At 51.3% G+C, this 21,522-nt stretch overlaps 1 protein-coding gene across 2 annotated transcripts in view; it reads left to right on the plus strand.

Annotated features, from left to right (window-relative positions):
- ST8SIA5 (ST8 alpha-N-acetyl-neuraminide alpha-2,8-sialyltransferase 5) overlaps positions 1 to 18,429 on the plus strand; it is a 77,775-nt gene extending 59,346 nt beyond the window's left edge. For both annotated transcript variants that reach the window (XM_037805934.1, XM_037805935.1), the window contains 5 exons: positions 3,094 to 3,180; positions 6,537 to 6,681; positions 10,273 to 10,385; positions 15,967 to 16,059; positions 17,232 to 18,429. In XM_037805934.1, the coding sequence (XP_037661862.1) occupies positions 3,094 to 3,180; positions 6,537 to 6,681; positions 10,273 to 10,385; positions 15,967 to 16,059; positions 17,232 to 17,700 (907 nt within the window). In that variant the 3' untranslated portion in view covers positions 17,701 to 18,429. The remainder of the gene's footprint in view (positions 1 to 3,093; positions 3,181 to 6,536; positions 6,682 to 10,272; positions 10,386 to 15,966; positions 16,060 to 17,231) is intronic.
- Positions 18,430 to 21,522: the final 3,093 nt, after the last annotated feature.

The raw sequence follows: 21,522 nt of genomic DNA on the forward strand, positions 1-21,522 counted from the left end.
GTTTACTCCTCATTTTGTTTCCAAAATCCTTCAATAAACTCCTAAGAAATGATGGGTGGGAAGTAAGATTTGAGCCGTTCTTTATTTAAATTGACTTAATTCTTCCCTTATACTGGATTGTTGGTTTGGTGGGGAGAGTATTTTAGGTTGAAAAAACATTTTCCCTCAGAGTGTATGTTCTAGTTTGCTAATGCTGCTGGAATGCAAAACACCAGAGATGGATTGGCTTTTATAAAAGGGGGTTTATTTGGTTACACAGTTACAGTCTTAAGGCCATAAAGTGTCAAACGTAACACATCAGCAATCGGGTACCTTCGCTGGAGGATGGTCAATGGTGTCCAGAAAACCTCTAGCCGGGAAGGCACGTGGCTGCGTCTGCTCCAAAGTTCTGGTCTCAAAATGGCTTTCTCCCAGGACGTTCCTCTGTAGGCTGCAGTTCCTCAAAAATGCCACTGCTAGTTGCACTTGGGATACCTGTCCTCTCTCAGCTTCTCCAGATCAAGAGTCCGCTTTCAAGAGCAATCTTCAAACTGTAGTTCCTCTCTCAGCTTCTGGGCGTTCTTCAGAGTGTCCCTCTTGGCTGTGGCAAGCTCACTCCTTCTGTCTGAGCTTATATAGTGCTCCAGTAATCAAGACCCACCCTGAATGGGTGGGGCCATGCCTCCATGGAAATTATCTCATCAGAGTTATCACTTATAGTTGGGTGGGTCACATCTCCATGGAAATACTCAAAGGATTCCAATCTAATCAGCACTAAAATGTCTGCCCCACAAGATTGCATCAAAGTATATGGCTTTTTCTGGGGGACATAATACCTTCAAACTGGCACAGTGTAGAAGACCTTCTCCACCATCTTCTAGCATCCAGGGCTGTGTGAGAAGTGTGATTCCATTTGTTCCTTTGGAGCTGACCTGGTTTTTCTCTATGGAATCTTTTCAGATCATGACAATTCTGAAATGTCTGGATGGTGTGCCTCGAGATGGACACCTGCTGGGCTCTCTCCTGTGGGACTCAAGTCCCACTCTTGAACTTCCTCTTGGATATCTGTTTATTTCCTCCTCTCCATTTTTTTCTCTATTTCCTCTTTCTAGAACATCTAAGAGTTGTATATTCTGGATTGCTCCTTTAGTGCTCATTTCTTTTAATCTCATGTTTTCTGTCTCTTTGGTCTTTACTTCTACTTTCTGTGAAAATTCCTTGACTTTTTCTTCCAGCCCATCTAATGAGCTCTTTCCCACCCCAAGATCTCTTTCTCTGTTCTCCAAGCAGTCTATTCTTATTTTAAGGTTGTCAGGTCTTCTTAAGTATCTCTGGGGACACCAAGTAGAATGTTTTTTAAGTTCTATTTTATTCCTCCAATAGTTTTTTCTGTGGTCGTTTTATCTGATGATGTTGTACAACTTTCTGGTTGGCCAAGTGATCCTTTATTATCTAGTCATCTTAAAAGTTATGTCAGTTACAAATCTGGTGGGAGTTTGTGTCTGAGAACAGGGGAGTCGACTGGCGGACATTACTTGAGGTAGTTATGCAAGATGCTGCTGGCCCTTTTGCTGTTAGAAGACCCAGATTTTTTCACTGGGATGATAAATGGTCTAGAGAGGAACTAATAGCCTGATCCCATTCCTCTTCTCCTGCTGCTGGATATTAAATACTTGACTGCTGTGGAGGTGGGCTTGATGATTCTGGATACACACCCACAATTGAGGCTCATTTTCAGCACCATGCACCCTGCCCCGCCTTCAGATTTTCCACACAGATCACCTGTAAGTCCTCTGGGCTGTGTGCCTTGTCCCCCTCCTCCTTCCAGAACTTGTTGGAATCTCTCTTCCACTGAGACACCTCACCCCCCACCTCCCACCCTGCCTTGTCCTTCTATTTATCTGGTGTTTCTAGAAGCTCACCATGTGAACAGCCACTGGCTTATGTGCTACTGGTTAGGGAACAGAGCTAAGGGGATGCTTGAGCCTAGCCCAGCCCTACAGGAGGGCCACCTCCTTCCATGACTTCTCAGAGCCCTTGGTCTCCTTGCTGAGATCTAGAGCTCACCAAGAGGTGGCTCAGTGGCATGGCGAGTCTTGCCACCCTCCCTGGAGGAGCAGGGCCTGCTGACTTCGCCGGGGACCCGCCCCTTGGCTTCTGGATTCATGACTCCCACCAGCCCAGGGCCCCACTGGGACCCCCCGGAGGCTGAGAGCCCAGAGAATTCTGGGCATTTCTGCAGAACAGAGGAAACACCTTCAAAACCAAAACTTAGGTGAAAGCAGGCAGGAATTGGGTGGGACACAAGGAAGGATTTCTTGGCGGAAATGGGGAAGAAGTAACCAAGTACAGGAGAAGGGTAAGAGATGTGAGCACATCTGTGGGAGAAGGTTTGGGCCTATGGATTGTGGCCCTCAGGGTTAGGCCCTGCCTGAAAAGGAGAAGAGGGACCCAAGAGAAGGGAAGTGAATGAGGTTCATGTGTTTGTGGATCTCCTATTGGTCAATTAGTGTCCATGGGAGTTTGTATCTTTGGTTTGGTTCATTTATTCATTCAATGAATATTTATCGAGTGCCTGCATTCTCTAGGCACTGTTCTAGAAGCCAGGAATACAGCACTGAAACAATTATAAGCATGTATAATTACAAATATGTAAATTTATAATTTGAAAACGAACTGTTTTCTGTCAAAGCGAGAATCCTACCTGATTTAGACATTCCTTTTCCTGAGTGTGTTTTAGGATATCCTGAGGCTAAGATGTGTGGCTGGTTGTTCAGAGAAAAGGGGCCTGGCTCAGGCTTCTCACCTCTTTGTTTCTGTCATTTGGAAATTTTGGTATGCCCCAGAAGGGAGACAGAGAAGGACTGTTCTTATAGAGTCCCTCTGTGTGTTGACACAGCTGCTGGGTGCTTTTCAGACAGCCACTCCTCACAAGGGCCCATTGGGTCTTCCTCCCTTTATAGACAGATGTCCCTGAGAGAGCCGTGCAGCCCTGGGGTGGGCATGAGAGGAGGGACCGGCCCCGCCTGGGTGCACATGAGGGAGCCCGTTGGAGATGTGGCTGCTTGCCCCAAAGGATGCTCTCATGCACTCTTCTGCCCTCCTCTCTCGAAGGGTGAAGCAGTCGGAGCTGTTCGACAGGTGGAAGAGCCTCCAGATGTGCAAATGGGCCATGGACATCTCTGAAGCCAACCAGTTCAAGTATCTATGAGTCGTCTGTCCTCCCAGCCCTTCTCCTTGTGTGGTGCTCACTCCCACCTTTCCAGCTCCTCCTCGTCCTCCAAGGCCCTGCTGTCAGCGGCACGCTCCCCAAAGCTGCAGGGCCGGCACCCTGCGATGACGCCCCGTGTTCTCTCCCTCAGTCCTTGCGGCGGCCCAGGAAGGCTGCAGGAGTCATGCTCAGCACACAGTTGAGGTTAACTGGGGTGAAGCACTTTGCTCCAGTGCGTTAGGCAGCACTGGGCAGCCCTCCAGGGCCTCAGATCCCCCACCTCACTGGAGCAGCGGCTCCAGGCTCTCTGGCCTCGCCCCTCCTTGAACACCTTCAGTTCTTACAGCCTATGCCTTATTTTCCAATTGCTTTCTAACCAAAATTGATCTTTACGTATCCTGTAACAGATAATTTCCCAGAGGCAGGGACCGTGTCTTAACATTCTCCTGTCTTTGAGAGCCATGCAGACAGCAGATGTCTAAAAAGTCTTCTAGATTAATAGTGAACCTTAGGGTCCTTTCCACCTCTAAAATTCTGGTGTTATTTTAGTGCAGGAAGACTTTATTAAATAGAATAGGTATGATCCTGGACATTTGTTTATAAAACTGGGTTTCGGCAACTCAGGTCCTAGTGGAAATATACTGAGGGGCTGTTAGCATGAAGGAATCCTGTGTGGGAGGTTGGGAAAAGTGAATATCATGAAATATTTGCATTTTCTTTATAAATTATTTGCTCTGGCTTGCCTCGACTCCAGGCCATCTCTAGAGACAGAGTAGGGGTTTTCAGAGGCTCCTTTTGGGAAAGGTGAAAATCGGAGGTGATAGCTCCTGAGCAGCAGGAGCCAGGGGTCCCAAGCCAGAGGCTCCCATGAGTTCTGCTGCCGCCCACCACCTGGTGGGAGTTTGCAGAGACCAGCCTGTCCTAAAACTAGAGCGTAAACCTGAGCAAAGTGCTGAAGGGTGGGGAACAGGTCAAACTGTGTGCCACAAGTGTGACTCCAGATCTGTCCCCAGAAGCTGCACAGGCAGATGCTCCTGGGGCAAGTGTGACCCGAGTACACTGAAAATGTGTTGACAAAGCCCTCAGTGTGGGTTAGATCCACGAGCCACAAAAGGATGTTGTCCAGGCAGAGAGCTGGACAGAAGCCTTGTCAGTGGGACGAACACATCTAAAGAAATAATGCAGCAACAGAAAAATGATGCAGCAAGAGAAAAACAGCTAAACGTGGGAGCTTTTGGCAAGGCTCAGTTGGCACTATCCAGGGGCGAGGCTCTGGAGGCACTGAAACCCTTCTGGGGGTGAGGGGGTGGGAGTGGTTGCAGTGTGGGAATGGGAGGTGTTATTGGGCCTTGCTATGCTCTAAATAGAAAAACCTTCAAGCCCAGTCAGTTGCCTTCCTTTGTTCTAATTGTAAGCTTATTGAACTACCCTGAGATTCTTAATTCAGGTTCCCAGGAACTGGGGAAGTAAAGGGGGTAGGGGCTAGAAAGCAGGCATTCTAATTATAGGAAAGGAATCCTGTAACTGAGGCTGCCTCCTTCACTACTACCTGCAAAAAGACTCATTGGCATTCTGGTTTATACGTCCTTCCCTTGTGAGTTTGGTTAGTATAAGTCAGTCCCTCTCAATGGGGCTGACAAAATTGAGTTTCTGGACCAGAAAAGCTAAAAGGACTATATGGTTGTTTGCAGCACTGACCCATGGCCACTGCCTTGCCAGGCCTTTGGTCTCCCTTCTGGGAAGTCATATTCTAAAAACCAGTGCTCTATAGGAATGACCACTCTGTGACCAGCAGCCAGCTAGACTCCCAAGTGAAATCCCTGCAAGGGTTTAAGTCATAAAAGTTAATTTGTATAATGTTCTGACTTTGGCAACTAGGATTCATGGAATTATAGAGGATCAGAGGAGAAGAGCCAGCCCCACACTCTATAAATGAGGAAACTGAGGCCCAGAGAGGGGAACGGACCTGCCGAGAGCCCCACAGCTGTTGGGGCAGAGCAGAAGCCAGAACCCAGGCCTCTTGACACCAAGTTGGCAACCCTACTTTCCATCTCAGACTTTGGGTGTGAACTGTTCAGAAAGCCCATCCTCAGCCTTGTCAGCGGTCACTGTACAGGCTTCCTGGAGGCGGTTTTTCATTCCCAGCCTAGACCCTGGCTGTAGAGGCGGGTGCAGAGAGGGGGAGAGATGGCCAGTGTGTGCTCAGCATGCTGCTACTGTTTTTGGAGGCAGTAGGTTCTTGTGGGTGCAAAGCTCCTGGCACGAAGGGTCAGTGATTTTCATCCTTTGTGAAGTCCAATGCTCTCTGCGGCCGTCTGCTGAGGGCTTTCAGTTCCCAGACCAGGGGGAACCAGATGTGCCCAGGATCTGACCTCACCCAGAGCCTGCTGGAGATGGCACTGCTGGATGCAGCCCCAGCTGCAGAAAGGAGAACAGTCAGACTTCTCTGGCCTTGCTGACTCCCAAGCCTGCCTTAGCAGCCACGTCTCCCCTTGGAGGGTTTTTTAAAGCCTCCTTGCACCTGAGCTTGAATACTTGAGTGTTTTGTGAGTGAAAACCACGGGGATTTTTTTTTAAATAATGAACTCCTGAGAACTTCTTTTGGAAGCCAAGGCTTACTATCTGTAGGAAGCAACCCAGGATCAACCCACTATCCTGATTTCTGACCCTCCCCTATTCCTCAAAGTTTCTGAATAACGGCCACTGCATTTCTGTGGACTCTAGTTGCCTGTGTCTGTGGCCCCACCAGACAGTAGGTACATTCTAGAGTTAATATGGGGACCAAAAACCTAAGGAAGAGCTCTGCCTCCCTGGATTTTTGGTTAGGCCTGGGAAGTGGTAGGCAGCTGAGCAGATCTCGACCGAGAGCTCACCTGAGGAATGGCGCACCCTGCAAGGAGCAGGTTCCTATTTGCTGAGCGTGCACGTGACTAGCATCATGCAGGGCTCAGAGGGCCAGGGGCCCTGCCCCCAAGGGGCTTCTGTCCCACTCGAGAGGATGGACAGATGATGAGAGGTGTGGCACATGGTCTCTGCTCCAGGCCTTCGGTGGTGAGGATGGTCAGTGGGGATGGGGGCAGCTGGGGAGCTCCACGGAGAGAAATTGGCCTGGACAGCCAAAGAGCAGCGGCGGGAGGCGGAAAGGCCCAGGCTTTGGGAGGAGCCCTGAAGGGAGCAGGAGCGGAGTGTGGGGGTAGGCTGGGTGGGAGAGGGTGGTGCAGATTGAGAGTTAGGCGGTACCCACAGGTATCCCGGGGGGCCTGGGTTCCATGACGCTCTGTCCTCTGTGTGCCTTAGCTGTGCCTGGCGTCACCAGCCTCATCCTCTCTGTCTCCCTGCCCGGCAGGTCCACTTTGTCCAGGTGCTGCAACGCCCCCTCCTTTCTCTTCACCACCCAGAAGAACACTCCCCTGGGGACAAAGCTCAAGTATGAGGTGGACACCAGTGGCATCTACCACATCAACCAGGAAATCTTCCGCATGTTTCCGAAGGTGCTGCTTTCACCCTCTTGGGGAAAGGGGCAGTCTTGGGGGACGTCAGAGCCAGCCCAGCCGTGGTCCTTTGTGGCACTGCCCATGTGGTTTGTGGCACTCACACTCAGGCCTCCGGGCCTATAACCAGGTCCTGATTGACCATTCTCTTAACCCAGGAGATGATCTTCTGAGTTTCCTTGGGGGTTCTATGTGGGCATATTGAATGCCACCTGGCTATTATTAGAGCAATTTTTAGTAAGAAAGTGTTTATAAAATTCTAGCTATTGCATTGCTTGCAGAGGATGTCTGCAGATACCTGGGAGGATGATTAAGCTTTTTTCTCCCACTTGAGCAAGGGCAAAAACATAAATGCAAAGGTTGTGGTACACAAGAAATCATAAAGCAACCCAAACCAAGGCACTAGAAGATTTATCTCAGACTGGATGATCTTGGAAAGTCATTTTTGTCTTTCAAGGTCTCAGTCCCCTTTCTCTTAGCATTGGGGTTTGGACTAGTGATAGCTTTGGCTGTTTATATCAGAAAACCTAAAAAATCAGCAAATTAAACAGGTTAGAAATTTATTTTTTCTTTTCACATTAAAGAAGTCTGGAGGTAGGCTGCCCAGGGCTAGCATGGTGGCTCCCTGGTTAGCAGGGACCACAGATCGAGTTAAACCCAAGAGTCAACTGTCTGGAAAACTGAAGCCCAGCTGCATTCAGTGCCCTTGTGGGTTATCCGCGGCAGTGACTCTCCAGGCAGGGGCCTGGAACTGTCCTTCCGGCAGCTGATTCTCATGGTCAGCCAGGTGTGGGAGTGGCAGTCCCACCTCTGAAGAGGAAGAAGGTTCCACGGGAAGTGTCCATATTCACCTCCTAGACGGCCCCAGGCCCAGGGCAGGATGCTGTTGTTGAGTATTAGAAATGTGGAGGGAGCTGTGTTCAGGTCTCTCTGGATGAAATCTGAGGGCCTGGGCTGGCTTCTCTAGAGAGTGCAAATGAATGAGGTCCAGAATGTTTTGCGGCCATTTCTCATTCATCCCAGAGTGCACTGGTGAGATTTGGGCATTTTGGGTGTTGTGCTGAAGGGTCAGAGGATGATGGGGTTGAGCCATCTTTGCAAGGTTGGGTCTTGCAAGGCCTGGAACACAAGTCTGGGGACGGCAGGTGAGCTTGCCTCTCGTACAGGCAATGCCAGTATGTGAAACGGCCCAGTAAGGACATATGGGTCCAACAAGAGCCATGGTCTGGACTGTCAAGGCCCAGTGCATCAGGGCAGGGGTTGCCAGCCTTTTCTGTACAGGGCCAGATAGTAAGTACTTTAGGTGCTGCAGGCCCTGTGGTCTCTGTGGCACGACTCAGCTCTGCCCTTGTAGCACAAAAGCAACCATTGAGAATATGTAAATGAATGGGCGTGGCTGTGTTCCAATAAAATTGTGTTTTTATTAAACACTGAAATTTGAATTTGATGTAATTTTTGCATGTCATGAAATAGTCTTCTTTTGATTCTTTCAACCATGTAAAAATATAAAAGCCGTCCTTAGCCTGTGGGCCATATGAAAAATTTTAAAAACTAAATTTCAGTTTGTCAGGCACTAGACCAGATTAAGCCCACGGGCCAGTTTGCCATCCCCCGAATTAGAACAGCGTGACATAGAATAGCGTCTCCCAAACTTCCCGAAAGATAAGCATTTCTATGAGTGTGTGAAAAATATAGCTTCCCAGCCTCCAACCCCCAACCTGGAGGTTCTGATACTGTGGGGCTTGGGGATGGGGCCCAGAATTTATATCTTTAAAGTACCCCAGATAGGTCTTGATTTATGGAAGTTTGAGAAATAGTGACACAAAACATAATAAGCCTTTGATGATGTCTCCGAAGGTGACTTTGATTCTTTTCCTTTCTCTGGTTAAAGTCAAACAGCACGTTTTCTCCACTGGCTGCTGGATGCTCTTGTTTTCCGTCCTGGCTATGGATAAGGACTCAGCTGAACGCAGTAGCTCCTTCAGATTGACCCTAATTCACGGTGATCCTCCCCACTGCAGGGATATTCCATGAGACCCCATTCTGGCAGCTGGTCCCGCTGGAAGCCCAGGGCGCCGTGTCCCTCTCGTGCAGTGGCTGGCCAGCTGGGCGTGCAGGAGAAAAGCTGCTGAGCAGGAGGTCCTGCTGACCAGGAGGGCTGTCAGAGCTGGAGGGGACGCTAGGAGCCATCAATAATGTCAGCCACATCCCTGTGCTGAGGCATCTCTGGGCCAAGCAAGGCACAGGCTCTTCACCAAGGGGTCCAACCAGGGCACTCGTGCCTCAAGGGACATTTGGTGATGTTTGGAGACATTTTTGATTGTCACAACTATGTGGGTACTACTGGTACCTGGTGGGTAAGTCAGAGATGCTGCTGAACACCGTACAATGCACAGCTCAGCATCCCAAAAATTAGAATTATCTGGCCCAAAATACCAACAGTGATGAGGTTTGGAAATCCTGCTTTACATAATGTCACTGAATTAGCATGAGATACATGTAATATCAGCCATATTGCACAGATGGAAAAACTGATTCTCTGAGAGCTCATAAAACTTGCCCATAGTTCCCTCAACTTGTTATGCAGGAAAACCAGGATTAAACTTGGGTCTTTTGACTATGGTGCAGACTCCTTCCAGTCTGTGTCCCTGGAACCCCCTCAGTCCCAGGCACCCTACCCTTGACTCCCAGGCCTGGGTCCTGCTTGGCACCACGTGGCTGCCCAGCTGCCTCAGGTTGCCCAGGAGGGGCTGTGGCCTGGAGAGGGGACATGGCAGAACCAGGTGTCCCCCTCTCAGGCTGGTATGTTCTTTCTCTGGCCACCTTTCGTGCTGCCCCCTGCCAGTGCCCAGTCCAAGGTGACCTGTCGGAGGAGGTGTGAGGTCAGAGCACATGCACGGTCATTCCCAGTGCTCCCACAGATGCCACCATCACTTGTGTGATGTCCTGGGCTGGCCTGTGCTCAGGCTCTGGGGTGTCAGCCTCTCACTGCTCCCCTGTGACATGGCCTCTTGCTCACTCCCCCAGGTGCTGCCAAGCCCTGGCATCTGTCCCTGTCCATAAGTCCCTTCCGCCCCAGGCCTGCATCCTCCCCACGGAGCAGAGGGAGGCTCTGCACCTTGTCCTGAGCTGCAAGGGGTGAGGGTCAGGGTTAGAGTCTCTTCCCTGGGGGTCCTGCCCCCATCTCTGCTGTCCTTGACCCCAGAGCATCTGCATTAACCATTTAAAACTGTGTACCAGAAGTCGTATGAGAAGCTGAGCCTTCCAAAAATTGGGAGAAGCAGAATCTTCAGGACATGTGGGTAAAGCCAGATCTGTACTCTTGTCTCCCTGGAAACCTGAGGAAAAGGCTGTGGAGACCTGGGTTCTGGCTGCAGCTCATTCACTAATTACCTGTGTAACCAAAAACACCCCTTGGCCTCTTCTCAGCTATGAAACGGAATAACTGTCCCCCCCCACATCCTCCCCAAGGCTGTCCTAGGGGCCGTGAGCTAGTGGAGGTGGGCGTGGGGACCAGGGGGGAGTGCCCGCTGAGGGCAGGGACTGGGCGTGGACTCTGACCGCGGTCCCTCTGTCTCCCTCCCCACCCAGGACATGCCCTACTACCGGTCCCAGTTTAAGAAGTGTGCGGTGGTGGGCAACGGAGGCATCCTGAAGAACAGCCGCTGTGGCAGGGAGATCAACAGCGCTGACTTCGTGTTCCGGTAAAAGAACCACCCTGGGCCACCCTCGTTCCCCTCCGTGCCCAGCCCCCAGTGCCCTAGGACTGCCCTCCGCGGGATGAGCCCCTGCTCCCCGGCCCTGCAGGCCCCCCTGCTCCAGGTCACCCCTTCCCTCTCCCACTCGGGCCCTGGGGACAAGTCACGGAACTTCTCGGGTCCTCCGTTTGCACATCTGCAGAATGGATGGCCTGTGAGAGCAGAGGACAGACGTGGAGATGCCGTCTGGCCGCGTGTGCAGGTCCTCTGGTGGCCTCCTCAGTGGGGCTTTGCCTTTTCAGAAGTCCTGGTTGGAGCTGGGACCGCTTGTGCTGAGCCCCATAATGTTTCACCCTGGCTTTACCTTAGCTGGAGCGTGGCCTGCACATTTCTTCCTTACCTCTTTGGGCATCCTCTCTCCTCTCTTTAGCCTGGGAAAGGAAGATGGGTTTAAAATAAGAGTTTAAAGCCTAGAGTCTTGGGTGGAAGCCACCGTTTGGAGAGAGTGGGCTCTCACAGGCCATGGATTCACGATCTTTGGGCCACTCTGGGTTGGTGGGGAAGGGGCTGGACATGCCCTCCCCTCCCCCAGGCCGGATTTAGGCTGCACGGCAGGAAGTTGTCTGGTTCTTCCTTTCGTGAGTAGGTGGAGGCTGACCTGGCACGAAGGCTTTCTAGGAGGTCTTTCTGCGGTTTCCCCCATTAGGCTCTCCAGGAGGTGGGCCTGGACCATCTGCAGAAAGCCCTCCTTAGGGCCCCTCTCCCTCCTGCCAGCCCAGATGAGGGAAAGCGTTAGCTCAGAGGCACAGGCCCTTGGCACCTTGGGTGTGAGACTGAGGCCAGGCAGAGCCAACACCGGCCAAGAACATCAGGGAGGCCAGGCCCTGGCAGCTGGGCACCTGCCAGGTGCTGAGGGAGGGACACAGAGGATGGCTGTGCCTGGTTCCCTGGTTCCCAGGATCAGCCTGGCAGTTACCCAGTGCACTGGCACAGCGTAGACAGCTAGCTTGCAGTGTAGACACTCACCCAGCCTCTCTGCTTCCCCCAGTTAGGTAAACAGGTGCACAGGCTCTGAGCCCGACTGTGGGCTTCAAATCTCGCCTCTGCCTCTTGCTGGTTGGAACCTCGGGACAGTTACTCTGTGCCTTGGTTTCCTCAAAATGGCTGGAGTTGTTAGGATTCAATGAGGTAACATTTGAACAGCCCTTAGATCAGGACCTGGAATATGGTGAGCTCCGTGTAATGTTTAAGTTTAAAAAAAAAATTATCTGGTCAAGTTCAGGAGAAGACTTTTCTTGCCTCGATCATCTGTACAACTTAAGACCTACCCACGACTAGCATAACAGCGGAGCGTTTTTTTCCTCTAGGGAATCTAAGCATCCAAGATCCTGCTTGGGATTCAGCCAAGCATGAGTTGGTGCCAATCTTCTGCAGGATGTTCATGTACCCCTCCCTCTCAGCACATGCCAGGCCAGTCCTTGCTCATGGGCCGAAGAGGCCCCAGTGGCTGGTCGTTATGGCCTCAGCCTGGGGCAGATGTCCGGACAGGCGGCCTCCTGTCTGCTCTCTGTCGCTCTCTGCCTGGGATTATCATTGGAGGTCTGAAAATGAAGGCTGCTCTTTTATTTCGGGCTCAGGGCTGTAAAACCACAGCCTTCAGTCTACAAGAAGGGAAGCCACAGATGCCCTGCCACAACCTCGGAAACAGATGACACCTGTCGTGGGTGCTGTCGGGGAGAGAGCCAGCCCACGTGCTCCCTGTGGTCAGTCGAGGCTAGGAGTGAGGGTTTAGATGCCTTGGACGTCACAGCCACTGGTCCCCACCGAACCCGTGGCCTGGCCACATTTTGGCTTTCAGGGAGAAGGGCAGGTAGGGGCTAAAGGCACAAGTGCTGGGGTCTGCCTGTTCTTCAGCTCTGGCTCCCCCATCGCCTGACCTCAAGTGATGCCTGACATCACCCTCTGAACCACATCAGCCTCTGAGTCTTGGCTTCCTCATTGGCCATGGGAATGATGATAGCACCTTCCTCAGAGAGTTGTGGGATTAAATGAGATAGTACTTGTAAAGCCCTTAGCACCTATGGGAACCTGGTACACATCAGTGCCCTGTGAATGGCAGCCACTGCTATTTCCAAGTTCTGTCTCTTCTGCCATAAATCCCCCTCCTGCCCCTTCCTCCTCCCCCCACCCCCCCATCTTTGCTAACTCCCTCTTGTCCTTCCAAACTTAGCTCAAGAATCACCACCTCCTTCCCTGGCTGTCCCCACTTGCACCTCCTGGTGTGATTGAGAAGCCCCTCCTCTGGGCTCCCAGGGAACCCAGTGCCCACCTCGCACCCAGAACCTTAACCAGGGATCTACCAGGTTGCCTCATTTCGGAAACACATGGAGAACTTCAGTTGCCAGTGGCTGGTATACAGCTGGCACACTGTAATTACTCAGCAAATGAGTGTTGAATGAAGGACTGAGTGAAGGAATGGATGTATGTGAGCCTCAGAGCTGAGAAGTGGGGTAGTACAGTGGTTGAAATCCACGGGCTCTGGAGCCGGGCAGCCTGAATTTGAATTAGGAGCTGTGTTATTTTGGGTAAGTTACCTAATCTCTCTGTGCCTCCACTGCCTGAAATGTATAGGGGTGATAATAGTACCTACCCCTGCCCCCCCTTGGGGTTAATGTGAGGATTGAATGAGTTAATGTGTAATATATGCAAACAGTGTGAGGCACATACAAGATTTTGATATAGTAAATAATGTTACTTTTTAATATGCCTCTCCTTTTACAGATGAAAAATTTCAGGGGAGGGGGTGACATTCTTTGCTAGGATCAAGTGGTCAGTGACAGAAACGGGGCTCCATTTGTGGTCTTGTATTCTTTCTGCTACACCATGTTATCTCTCTGGCTTTATAATATCATGGTCAACTTTTCTCCCCCAAGGGGATGTTCTCTTGTCCTATGACTTAAAGTATGTTATAGCACGTGGTTGTTTGCACCTGCTTTCAAGGATGCTGTGGGCCCTTTGTCAGCACCACCATCGCTGTCAACAGCAGTGGCAGCAAAGCCTTACCCGGGGGCCCGCTGGGTGTGGCCACAATTGGTCAAGTCTCCGCCAGGTTCAAGGCATTGTCCACACTGGACAGCCCCACTGGGAAAGAGCCCTGGACTTGGAATCGGGCCACAATAGCAGCAAGTCTCTTGCTCTCAACAGCTGATTTCTCATTTGCAACACAGGGATCCCAACATCCATGCAGGGTTGTGGATGCCTTGTGGAATCCTCTGAAAGGGCCTGGCCCATCGTGGGATCTCACGAAATGGTTGTGGACTGCGGCACGCCCCCCGCCTTGAAGGAGACCATAAACCTCCCTTTCTGACCGGGGTGTGGCTGGTGGATGAGACCAGGGGTGGTCCTGGCCCCGTTAGAAAGGGTTCTTCTCTACAGTCTTTCCTTAAGCCCGTGGCTGGCCCTTGGATGAAGGACCAGGCCCGTGACAAGGCCACAGCCCCTTGGTCTGGCCCCCTCCTCCCCGGCCGTCCTCAGGTCACATACCACCCTGAATTTTGTAGACATCATGCCCTCGTTAAAAAGTGGTGTATCACATGTAGAAGTGTCCCTAAACAATTTGTCATTTAATTTTTATTTATTTCCTTTATTAGATAAGTTCTGGGTTTACGAAACAATTATATATAAAATACAGGATTCCCATAGAACACCCTGTTATTAACACCATGCATTGGTGTGGGACATTTGTAACAACTGATAAGAGCACATTTTCATAATTGTACTATCATCTATAGTTCACAGTTTAACTTAGGGTTCACTGTGTAGTGTAGTTCCATGGAGTTTTTTGAAAATTTTATTCTATTATATCATTTAATTTTGCTTGCTTCAGGGCTGTGTTAGCTTCTTATTGCTGCTGTAACAAGTCACTACGATGTTACTGGCTTAAAACAATGCAAACTTACTATCTTACATTCTGGAGGTCAGAAGTTTCCCTGGGCTAACACCAGGTGTCGGCAGGGCTGCGCTCCTTTCTGAAGGCTCTTGGGGGGAGGGGGGGGATTTTCCTTGTCTTTTCCAGACTTGAGAGGCCACCTGCATTCTTGGGCTTGTGGCCCCTTCTGAGCCAGCAACGCGACATCTTCCAGTGTTTCTCTCTCTCTGACTCTGCTTCTGTCAGTATGTTTTCTTCTTTCTGCTTCCTTTGTCACATCACCTTCTTTATTATTGACACCTGTGATTACACTGGGCCCACCCAGGTAATCCAGGACCCTCTCCCCATCTCCAGATCCTTAATCACATCTGCCTTTTGCCATGTAAGAGAACAGCCTCAGGTTCCAGGGATTGGGGACCATTGCTCTCTCTACTCTGGGGGCTTCAAACAAATGGTATTCCCTACATACACTTCTTCGATTTGCTTTTTTCACTCGATATTTCATTTTTAAGATGAATTTCTATCCTTGACTATAGCCCACATTTATTTAGCTCTTCTGCCAATGGATTTTTTTTAAATTCAGTTTTATTGAGATATATTCACATACTATACAGTCACCCATGGTGTACAATCAACTGTTCACAGTTATATCTTATATATCTTATAGTTGTGCATTCATCACCCCAATCTATTTTTGAACATCTTCCTCATACCAGAATCAGAATCAGAATAAAAAATAAAAATAAGAAAAGAACACCCACCCCCATCCCACCCTATTTTTCATTTAGGTTTTGCCCCCATTTTTCTACTCATCCATCCATAAACTGGATAAAGGGAGTGTGATCCACAGGGTTTTCACAGTCCACTGTCACCGCTTGTAAGCTACATTGCTATACAATCATCTTCAAGAGTCAAGGATACAGGGTTGGAGTTTGGTAGTTTCAGGTATTTACTTATAGCTATTCCAATACATTAAAACCTAAGAGGTGATATCTATATAGTGCATAAGAATGTCCACCAGAGTGACCTCTCGACTCCATTTGAAATCTCTCAGCCACCGAAGCTTTATTTCATTTCATTTTGCATCCCCCTTTTGGTCAAGAAGATGTTCTCAATCCCATGATGCCAGGTCCAGATTCATCCCCGGGAGTCATATCCTGCGTTGCCAGGGAGATTTACACCCCTGGGAGTCAGGTCCCATGTAGTGGGGAGTCCTGCCAATGGATTTTGCTTGCTTCCTCCTTCAGACCTCAGCTCGAGCATCACATCCTCAGGGAAGCCTTCTTGACTCCCCAGACGAGGGAATGTTTCTCTGCCCTCTAAGAGCCACACTTCTGCCCTGCTGAGCATATACTGCAGCTTTATATGTATTTATACATATATAATATTTATATATATGTTATACATATCTATCTTACAGTTGGTGGTCTCTCTGCTCTGTGTGGATCTTCAGCAAGACCAGGGCTGGGCCTCCCTATGCCTGGCATGGAGCAGAAGGACATTATCTTATCACCTGGCCACAGATTCTCCCCAGCTGACCACCCTGGCATCCCTCTGCCCACATACACGGTCACCATCCCTTCCTTCCCCTCACTCTCACCCACGTCCCAGCTCCACATGTAGAACGACTGACCACATGGAGCCTTGTCCCTTCTGCAGGTGCAATCTACCCCCCATCTCAGAGAAGTACACCGTGGATGTGGGGGTGAAGACAGATGTGGTCACTGTGAACCCCAGCATCATCACAGAGAGGTCAGTGGCCCTCTTTCTAAAGCCGTGCAGACTCACATGGGAACCACTAGTCACACAGGGCTGCGGGGTGTGCTGTGTGTTAAAGCACACACCAGATTCCAAAGACTGGATGTGAAAAAAGGATGTAACATATTCCGTTAAGTTTTTTTTACTGATTACCTGTTGATACACTAGTATTTTGGATATATCAGGTTAAATGATATATTATACAACTTAATTTCACCCGTTTCTTTGTGCTTATTTAAATGTGCTTACTACAGCTTTTGAAATTACACTCGTGGCCTGCATTACATTTCTTTTGGACAGCCATGGTCTAGACCACCTCCACCTAGACAGGGGTGCGAGGGATTCTCAGGGTGTGCCCAGGGGCACAGCAGCTCCCCGTGCAGGGTGTGTCCAAGGAGCATTAGGAGAAACCTCAGGCAACCCCCATCCCCTCCAAAGCCCGTCACCCTGGCTCTCTGTCCGGGGACTGGAAGACCTTGGGGTAGGCAGTGAAAGCATTGAAACCCCAGCCGCGGGGAAAGGCACACCATCCCCGTCAGATGGAGGGTGAGTGAAGGGGAGGTGGGAGCTGTGGAGGGGGGAGTGGTGAGACTGGATCACTTAAGCTGGAAACACCCGCTTGAGAGGAAGAGGAAGCCGGGGCAGCAGAGTCACTTGGGAAGGGGGAATCACTGACGTGTGAGGGGAGCCAGGGTTCCCAGTGTCCCAGAAACCAAGGGAGGCTGTTTAGTGCAAAGAAAGGTGTGTGAGAGGCACCAAGAGGCTGTGGAGGAGGAGGCTGAGCTGGACGACAGCCGCCTTTGGTGTCCGTCACCGGGATCCTGGGGAAGGCAGTGTAGGTGAAGGATGTGAGGGCTCCCCAGAAGAACCTCCACTCCCCAACCCCTTTCTTCCTGAGCCCACCCTGGGCCCTCAGTCTTCTGGGTTAAGCATCTCTCTCTTCCTGCAGCCACACACGAGATCTTTTTGTCCCTTTGGGGTGTGACTGTCCTCCCTTACACCAACCCACAAAACTGTAACTCTCCGTGAGAAGGCCGAATGCACACTGGTGTGCTGGGGTGAATGCGGTGAGATGAACAAGGGAGGCCCACGGGTCCTTTGAAAAGGGTGCAGGGCTGGGGGAACGGGCGGGGACCCCTCTCACCCGCGGTTGTCGCCCCTCGCAGGTTCCACAAGCTGGAGAAGTGGCGGCGGCCCTTCTACCGCGTGCTGCAGGTGTACGAGAACGCCTCGGTGCTGCTGCCCGCCTTCTACAACACGCGCAACACCGACGTGTCCATCCGCGTCAAGTACGTGCTGGACGATTTCCAGTCGCCGCAGGCCGTCTACTACTTCCACCCGCAGTACCTGGTCAACGTGTCGCGCTACTGGCTCAGCCTGGGCGTGCGCGCCAAGCGCATCAGCACCGGCCTCATCCTGGCCACGGCGGCGCTCGAGCTCTGCGAGGAGGTGCACCTCTTCGGCTTCTGGGCCTTCCCCATGAACCCCCTGGGCCTCTACATCACCCATCACTACTATGACAACGTCAAGCCCCGCCCCGGCTTCCACGCCATGCCCTCCGAGATCTTCAACTTCCTGCACCTGCACAGCCGCGGCATCCTCCGCGTGCACACGGGCACCTGCAGCTGCTGCTGAGCGCGGCCCGCCAGGTTGCCCGCCCCGCCCAGGGGCAAACGGAAACTTCTCCCCCACTCTCCCTCCTGGTAGACCTGGGAGCCCCGCGGGCTCGGCCTTGGGCAGTGGCTCCCTGGGTAGTTCAGCTTTGTGCTTGGGTCCTGTGGGGTGGAGGCTAAGCTGCCCAGGCCTCAGTCTTCTCCCTTGTTTTACCCACACACAGTCTGCTGTGGGGCCACACCCCAAGATCAGGGGCCCTGGGGATTACAAGTGAATAAAGCACATTTCCACTCAATTTTAGCAACTGAGAGAGCACAAACTGTAGTGGCCTTGTCACAGCTGAAGTCAGGCCCCACAGGAATGGGGAAGACAGGATACTTGAGCACAATCGAGATTTAATTCAGACTTTCGGGTTCCTGGGTTTTAGACTGGGTCTCAGCTAGGTGGTGTTATCCAGAATCTAGAGCTTAGAGCCAACCCAGTGGCCCGAACTTCCTGGGAAAAAAGAGTGACTCAGAGCATCCCAGGGATGTGTCAACCATGGGAATGCCAAAGGCCTAAGCACATGAGTGACACCGAGATCTAAGGCAAGCCTGTGTGCTAGCATCTTCTGCTAAGACATCATCAGCTTAGAAGATCCACACCCTTTCACACACTTCCTCAGACACGCACACAGTCTCGGTGCCTCCAGGTTTAATCCTGTGGTTGATCTTTTGACTGGAAGGAAATAAACCAGACTAGCCATTTGCACTAAGGTTTCCAAGCCAATGTTATCGACTCAATAAGTGCTTAGCAATTTGCTTTTTCTTCTGCTTCCTTATTGTCAGCACTGTTTTTTTTAATGCTACTGCATACAGCAGAATGCTGGTACATTGTGTTCCTGACAGGGAACGGCGGGCTCCCAGCTGGGAAGTATGACACATTTTGTTGTTTGTGGTGAGCATAGTGGATGAGCAGACCATGGCCTGGCCTCCGACACCAGCACTGCAAGGTTTTGACTGTAAGGAGGGACTCACACATCCCCCAGCCCGGCGGCCTCCTTGCACATGCACGTGGCTTACAGGGCCTGAGCTTGGGGTTCGAAGCTGTTCTCAGGCTGAAAGGGTTAACCTGTCATTTCACCTCCAAAATCCATGCCCTTTGCTTCCCCCTGCGGTGCTTCCAGCAAGCACTGTTGTGGCTGTGCCTGATGGAGCTGTTGGTGAATTGCCTTAGACTTAGCTTTGGTGGGGGGAGGGGGGAGGGTCATAGAATGTTGGTGCTGGAAGGACTTAAGCCTGCTTCCCTCCCATCTCCCCCGCCCTCCCAAACATTTCCAGAAAGCCTACTTTGATGACAAATAAAGGCATGATCCCTGCCTTCCATCAGGGAGGGAGGACCATAAACAAATTCCAGTCCCGGGTGCTGGGTGCTCTGGGAGAGGACTAGCTGCCGTGGGAGTGCAGCAGGGAACGGGACCTTCCACGTGATCCCCACCGCCACCCCCCTCGCAGGCAGAGCAAAGGCCCAGTGGGGAGAGGCAGGGGAGCACAGCTCCCACCCCGGGCTGGGGCTCCTTTCAGGACAGGGCCTCTTCATCCCAGCTTTTGTTTCATGTTGGCGGGTTGTCGTAGAGTTAGCTGATTTTCCGTGTGTGTGCCGAGCATTGGAGCCTTGGGAAAACCTCTGGCTGCTTCCAGCCTCTGTCTGTTTGTCTATCGAGTGGTGCGGTGGCCAACGAGGCAAAGGAGGCCGAGCATTTCATAAACAGAGAAAGACAGACACAGTGACAGTGGATGGCTGTGATTTCTTGGGCTCTGCTTATTCTCCCAAGGAAGGAACTTCTGGGAAAGATTCCAGTTCACGGAGGGTTTCAGTAACTTGTTTTTGGTTCATCAAACCCAGTTCTTGAAACCATGGAATGTTGGAGGCAGTGGCTTTTGAGGACCTTGTGGTCCCACTCAAGGAAACAGGCTCAGAGAGATATGACCTCAGCCAGGCTACTGGAAGCTCTCTGGGTTAGGAACCTTGGTGAGTCAGATGGCAGGGTTCCCACAGGCTTGAGTGTCGGGGTTTGGTATCTGCCCCCATCTGGGCCCCTCCCAGCAGCTGAGGCTGGAGCCTAGGGGTCCATCTCATGTAGGACTTGGGAGACCTGGCTTGGGGTCCCATTTCTGCCATTGGGTCCGAGGGTGGGTCCTTCCTCTCCCTCAGGGTCTCAATTTCCTCATCTCTCAATGAAAGGCTTAAAAAAGATCTCTAGGATCCCTATAATTTCTACATTTTTTGAGCCATTCATAATGTATGGATATAAGCCATAAATAACAGTATTTATTGTAATAAATAAGAAGATTTACTGGGTTCTCGTTCTATGCACAATCCCTATAATCGCCTGTAATTATCACCAGGCCCCCTAGAGGTAAGGCGGTGCCCATTGTACAGGTGAGGAGACTGAGGCTCAGCGATTCAGTGATTTGCCCAAGGTCAGGCACCTAGTGGAGGGACCTATGCCCAGGATTGTATCACCCCGAAGCCTGTGCCCCAAACCTCTGTCTCAGCTGCCTTCCAGCCAATGTCCCCAGGGCTGCAACAGAGGGATCCTGACTGAGACACCGCTACGGGCAGCAGCTGGGCCCCACTCTAGGGATAAATTCTCCCAAGGTGTGGGGGCCCAGGAGACTGTCATGGGTCTGGGAAAGGTGTCTGCTTGTCAGGAGCCCCCTGACCCTGCCCCAGGCCGCAGCACTGACCCAACTCAGTGGAACGTATGCCGTTCTGGCAGTGGAGGGGAGACAAGGCCATAGCCACAGTTTGCATGTGTTAAATGCCTCCATGCAAAGTCACTTGTTTGAGGCCACATGACTACTCCTGGCTCAATCAAGACTCACTCCTTCTGACTTTCAGGCCACATCCTTATCTTGCAGCCATTAAATCCTATCGCCAGTGCTTAGAGGAAAACCATGTTTCAAAGGTTCAGAGAGACCAGGTCAGTGACTCCAGAAGCCCTCTGCCCAGTCCCTCTGCAGCCCTGAACCATCCCACTGTGCAGCACGGAGTACCCTTAAATTTCAGGAGAGTCAATTCCCCACAAACAAAACAGCCCTCTTGTCTTCCTTTGTGCAGACCCACTGCTGCAGGGTCAAAAGGCAGTGAAAACAAGTAAATGACTCAGTGCTTAGCCAAGCAGAGAGGAAGGTGGCTCAAGGTCGGACGTGACCTCTGAGACCATGTCAGCAGTGCCGCCGCAGCAACTCGGCCAGCAGATCACCTGGTGCCACAGAGAGCGTGTCCTCCCTGACTTTGCTGAGTGTGGGCAGGAAGCAGGGGCAGCACTTCCCGATGGCCAAGGGAGAGCCGAGCGCTGGCTCCAGCCAGTGAACCAACAGAAGTTTATGGGGTGCTCCTTTTGTGCCTGACATCATGTGAGGTGCCAGGGAGCATGTGCCCAACACGCCAGCCCCTGCCCTCATGAACTTATGGTTGAGTGGACAGACTTTAAAGAGGAATCCCACAAACACACATGGGAGCTGTGCTGAGTGCCAGGGAGTCCTGCTCAGGGACATTTTTCTGGGAGAGGAGGAGGAAGGGATGACAGATGTCAATTCTGAATTTTGGAGGTTGGCAGGATAAAGATCTTAATTGCAAAACAGTGGACACTTCTCAGGTCTCCTGCTGGACATTCCTGTAACATTTGAAAGGATTGGCCTCTGGCCTTTTTGAAGTCCTCCCCTGTTTTGGTTCCCAGCCCACCACTTGGCTCTGACTTTGCTCCTGCCTCTCTGAACGCTCCTTCTCAGTCTCCTTTGTTAACTCATCTTTTGTGAGGCTTCCTCAGGGTTCTCTTCTCTTACTAGGAGTGTGCCT

The sequence above is a fragment of the Choloepus didactylus genome, chromosome 16 (genome assembly GCF_015220235.1).
Source record: "Choloepus didactylus isolate mChoDid1 chromosome 16, mChoDid1.pri, whole genome shotgun sequence".
In the NCBI taxonomy this organism is placed as follows: Eukaryota; Metazoa; Chordata; class Mammalia; order Pilosa; family Megalonychidae; genus Choloepus; species Choloepus didactylus.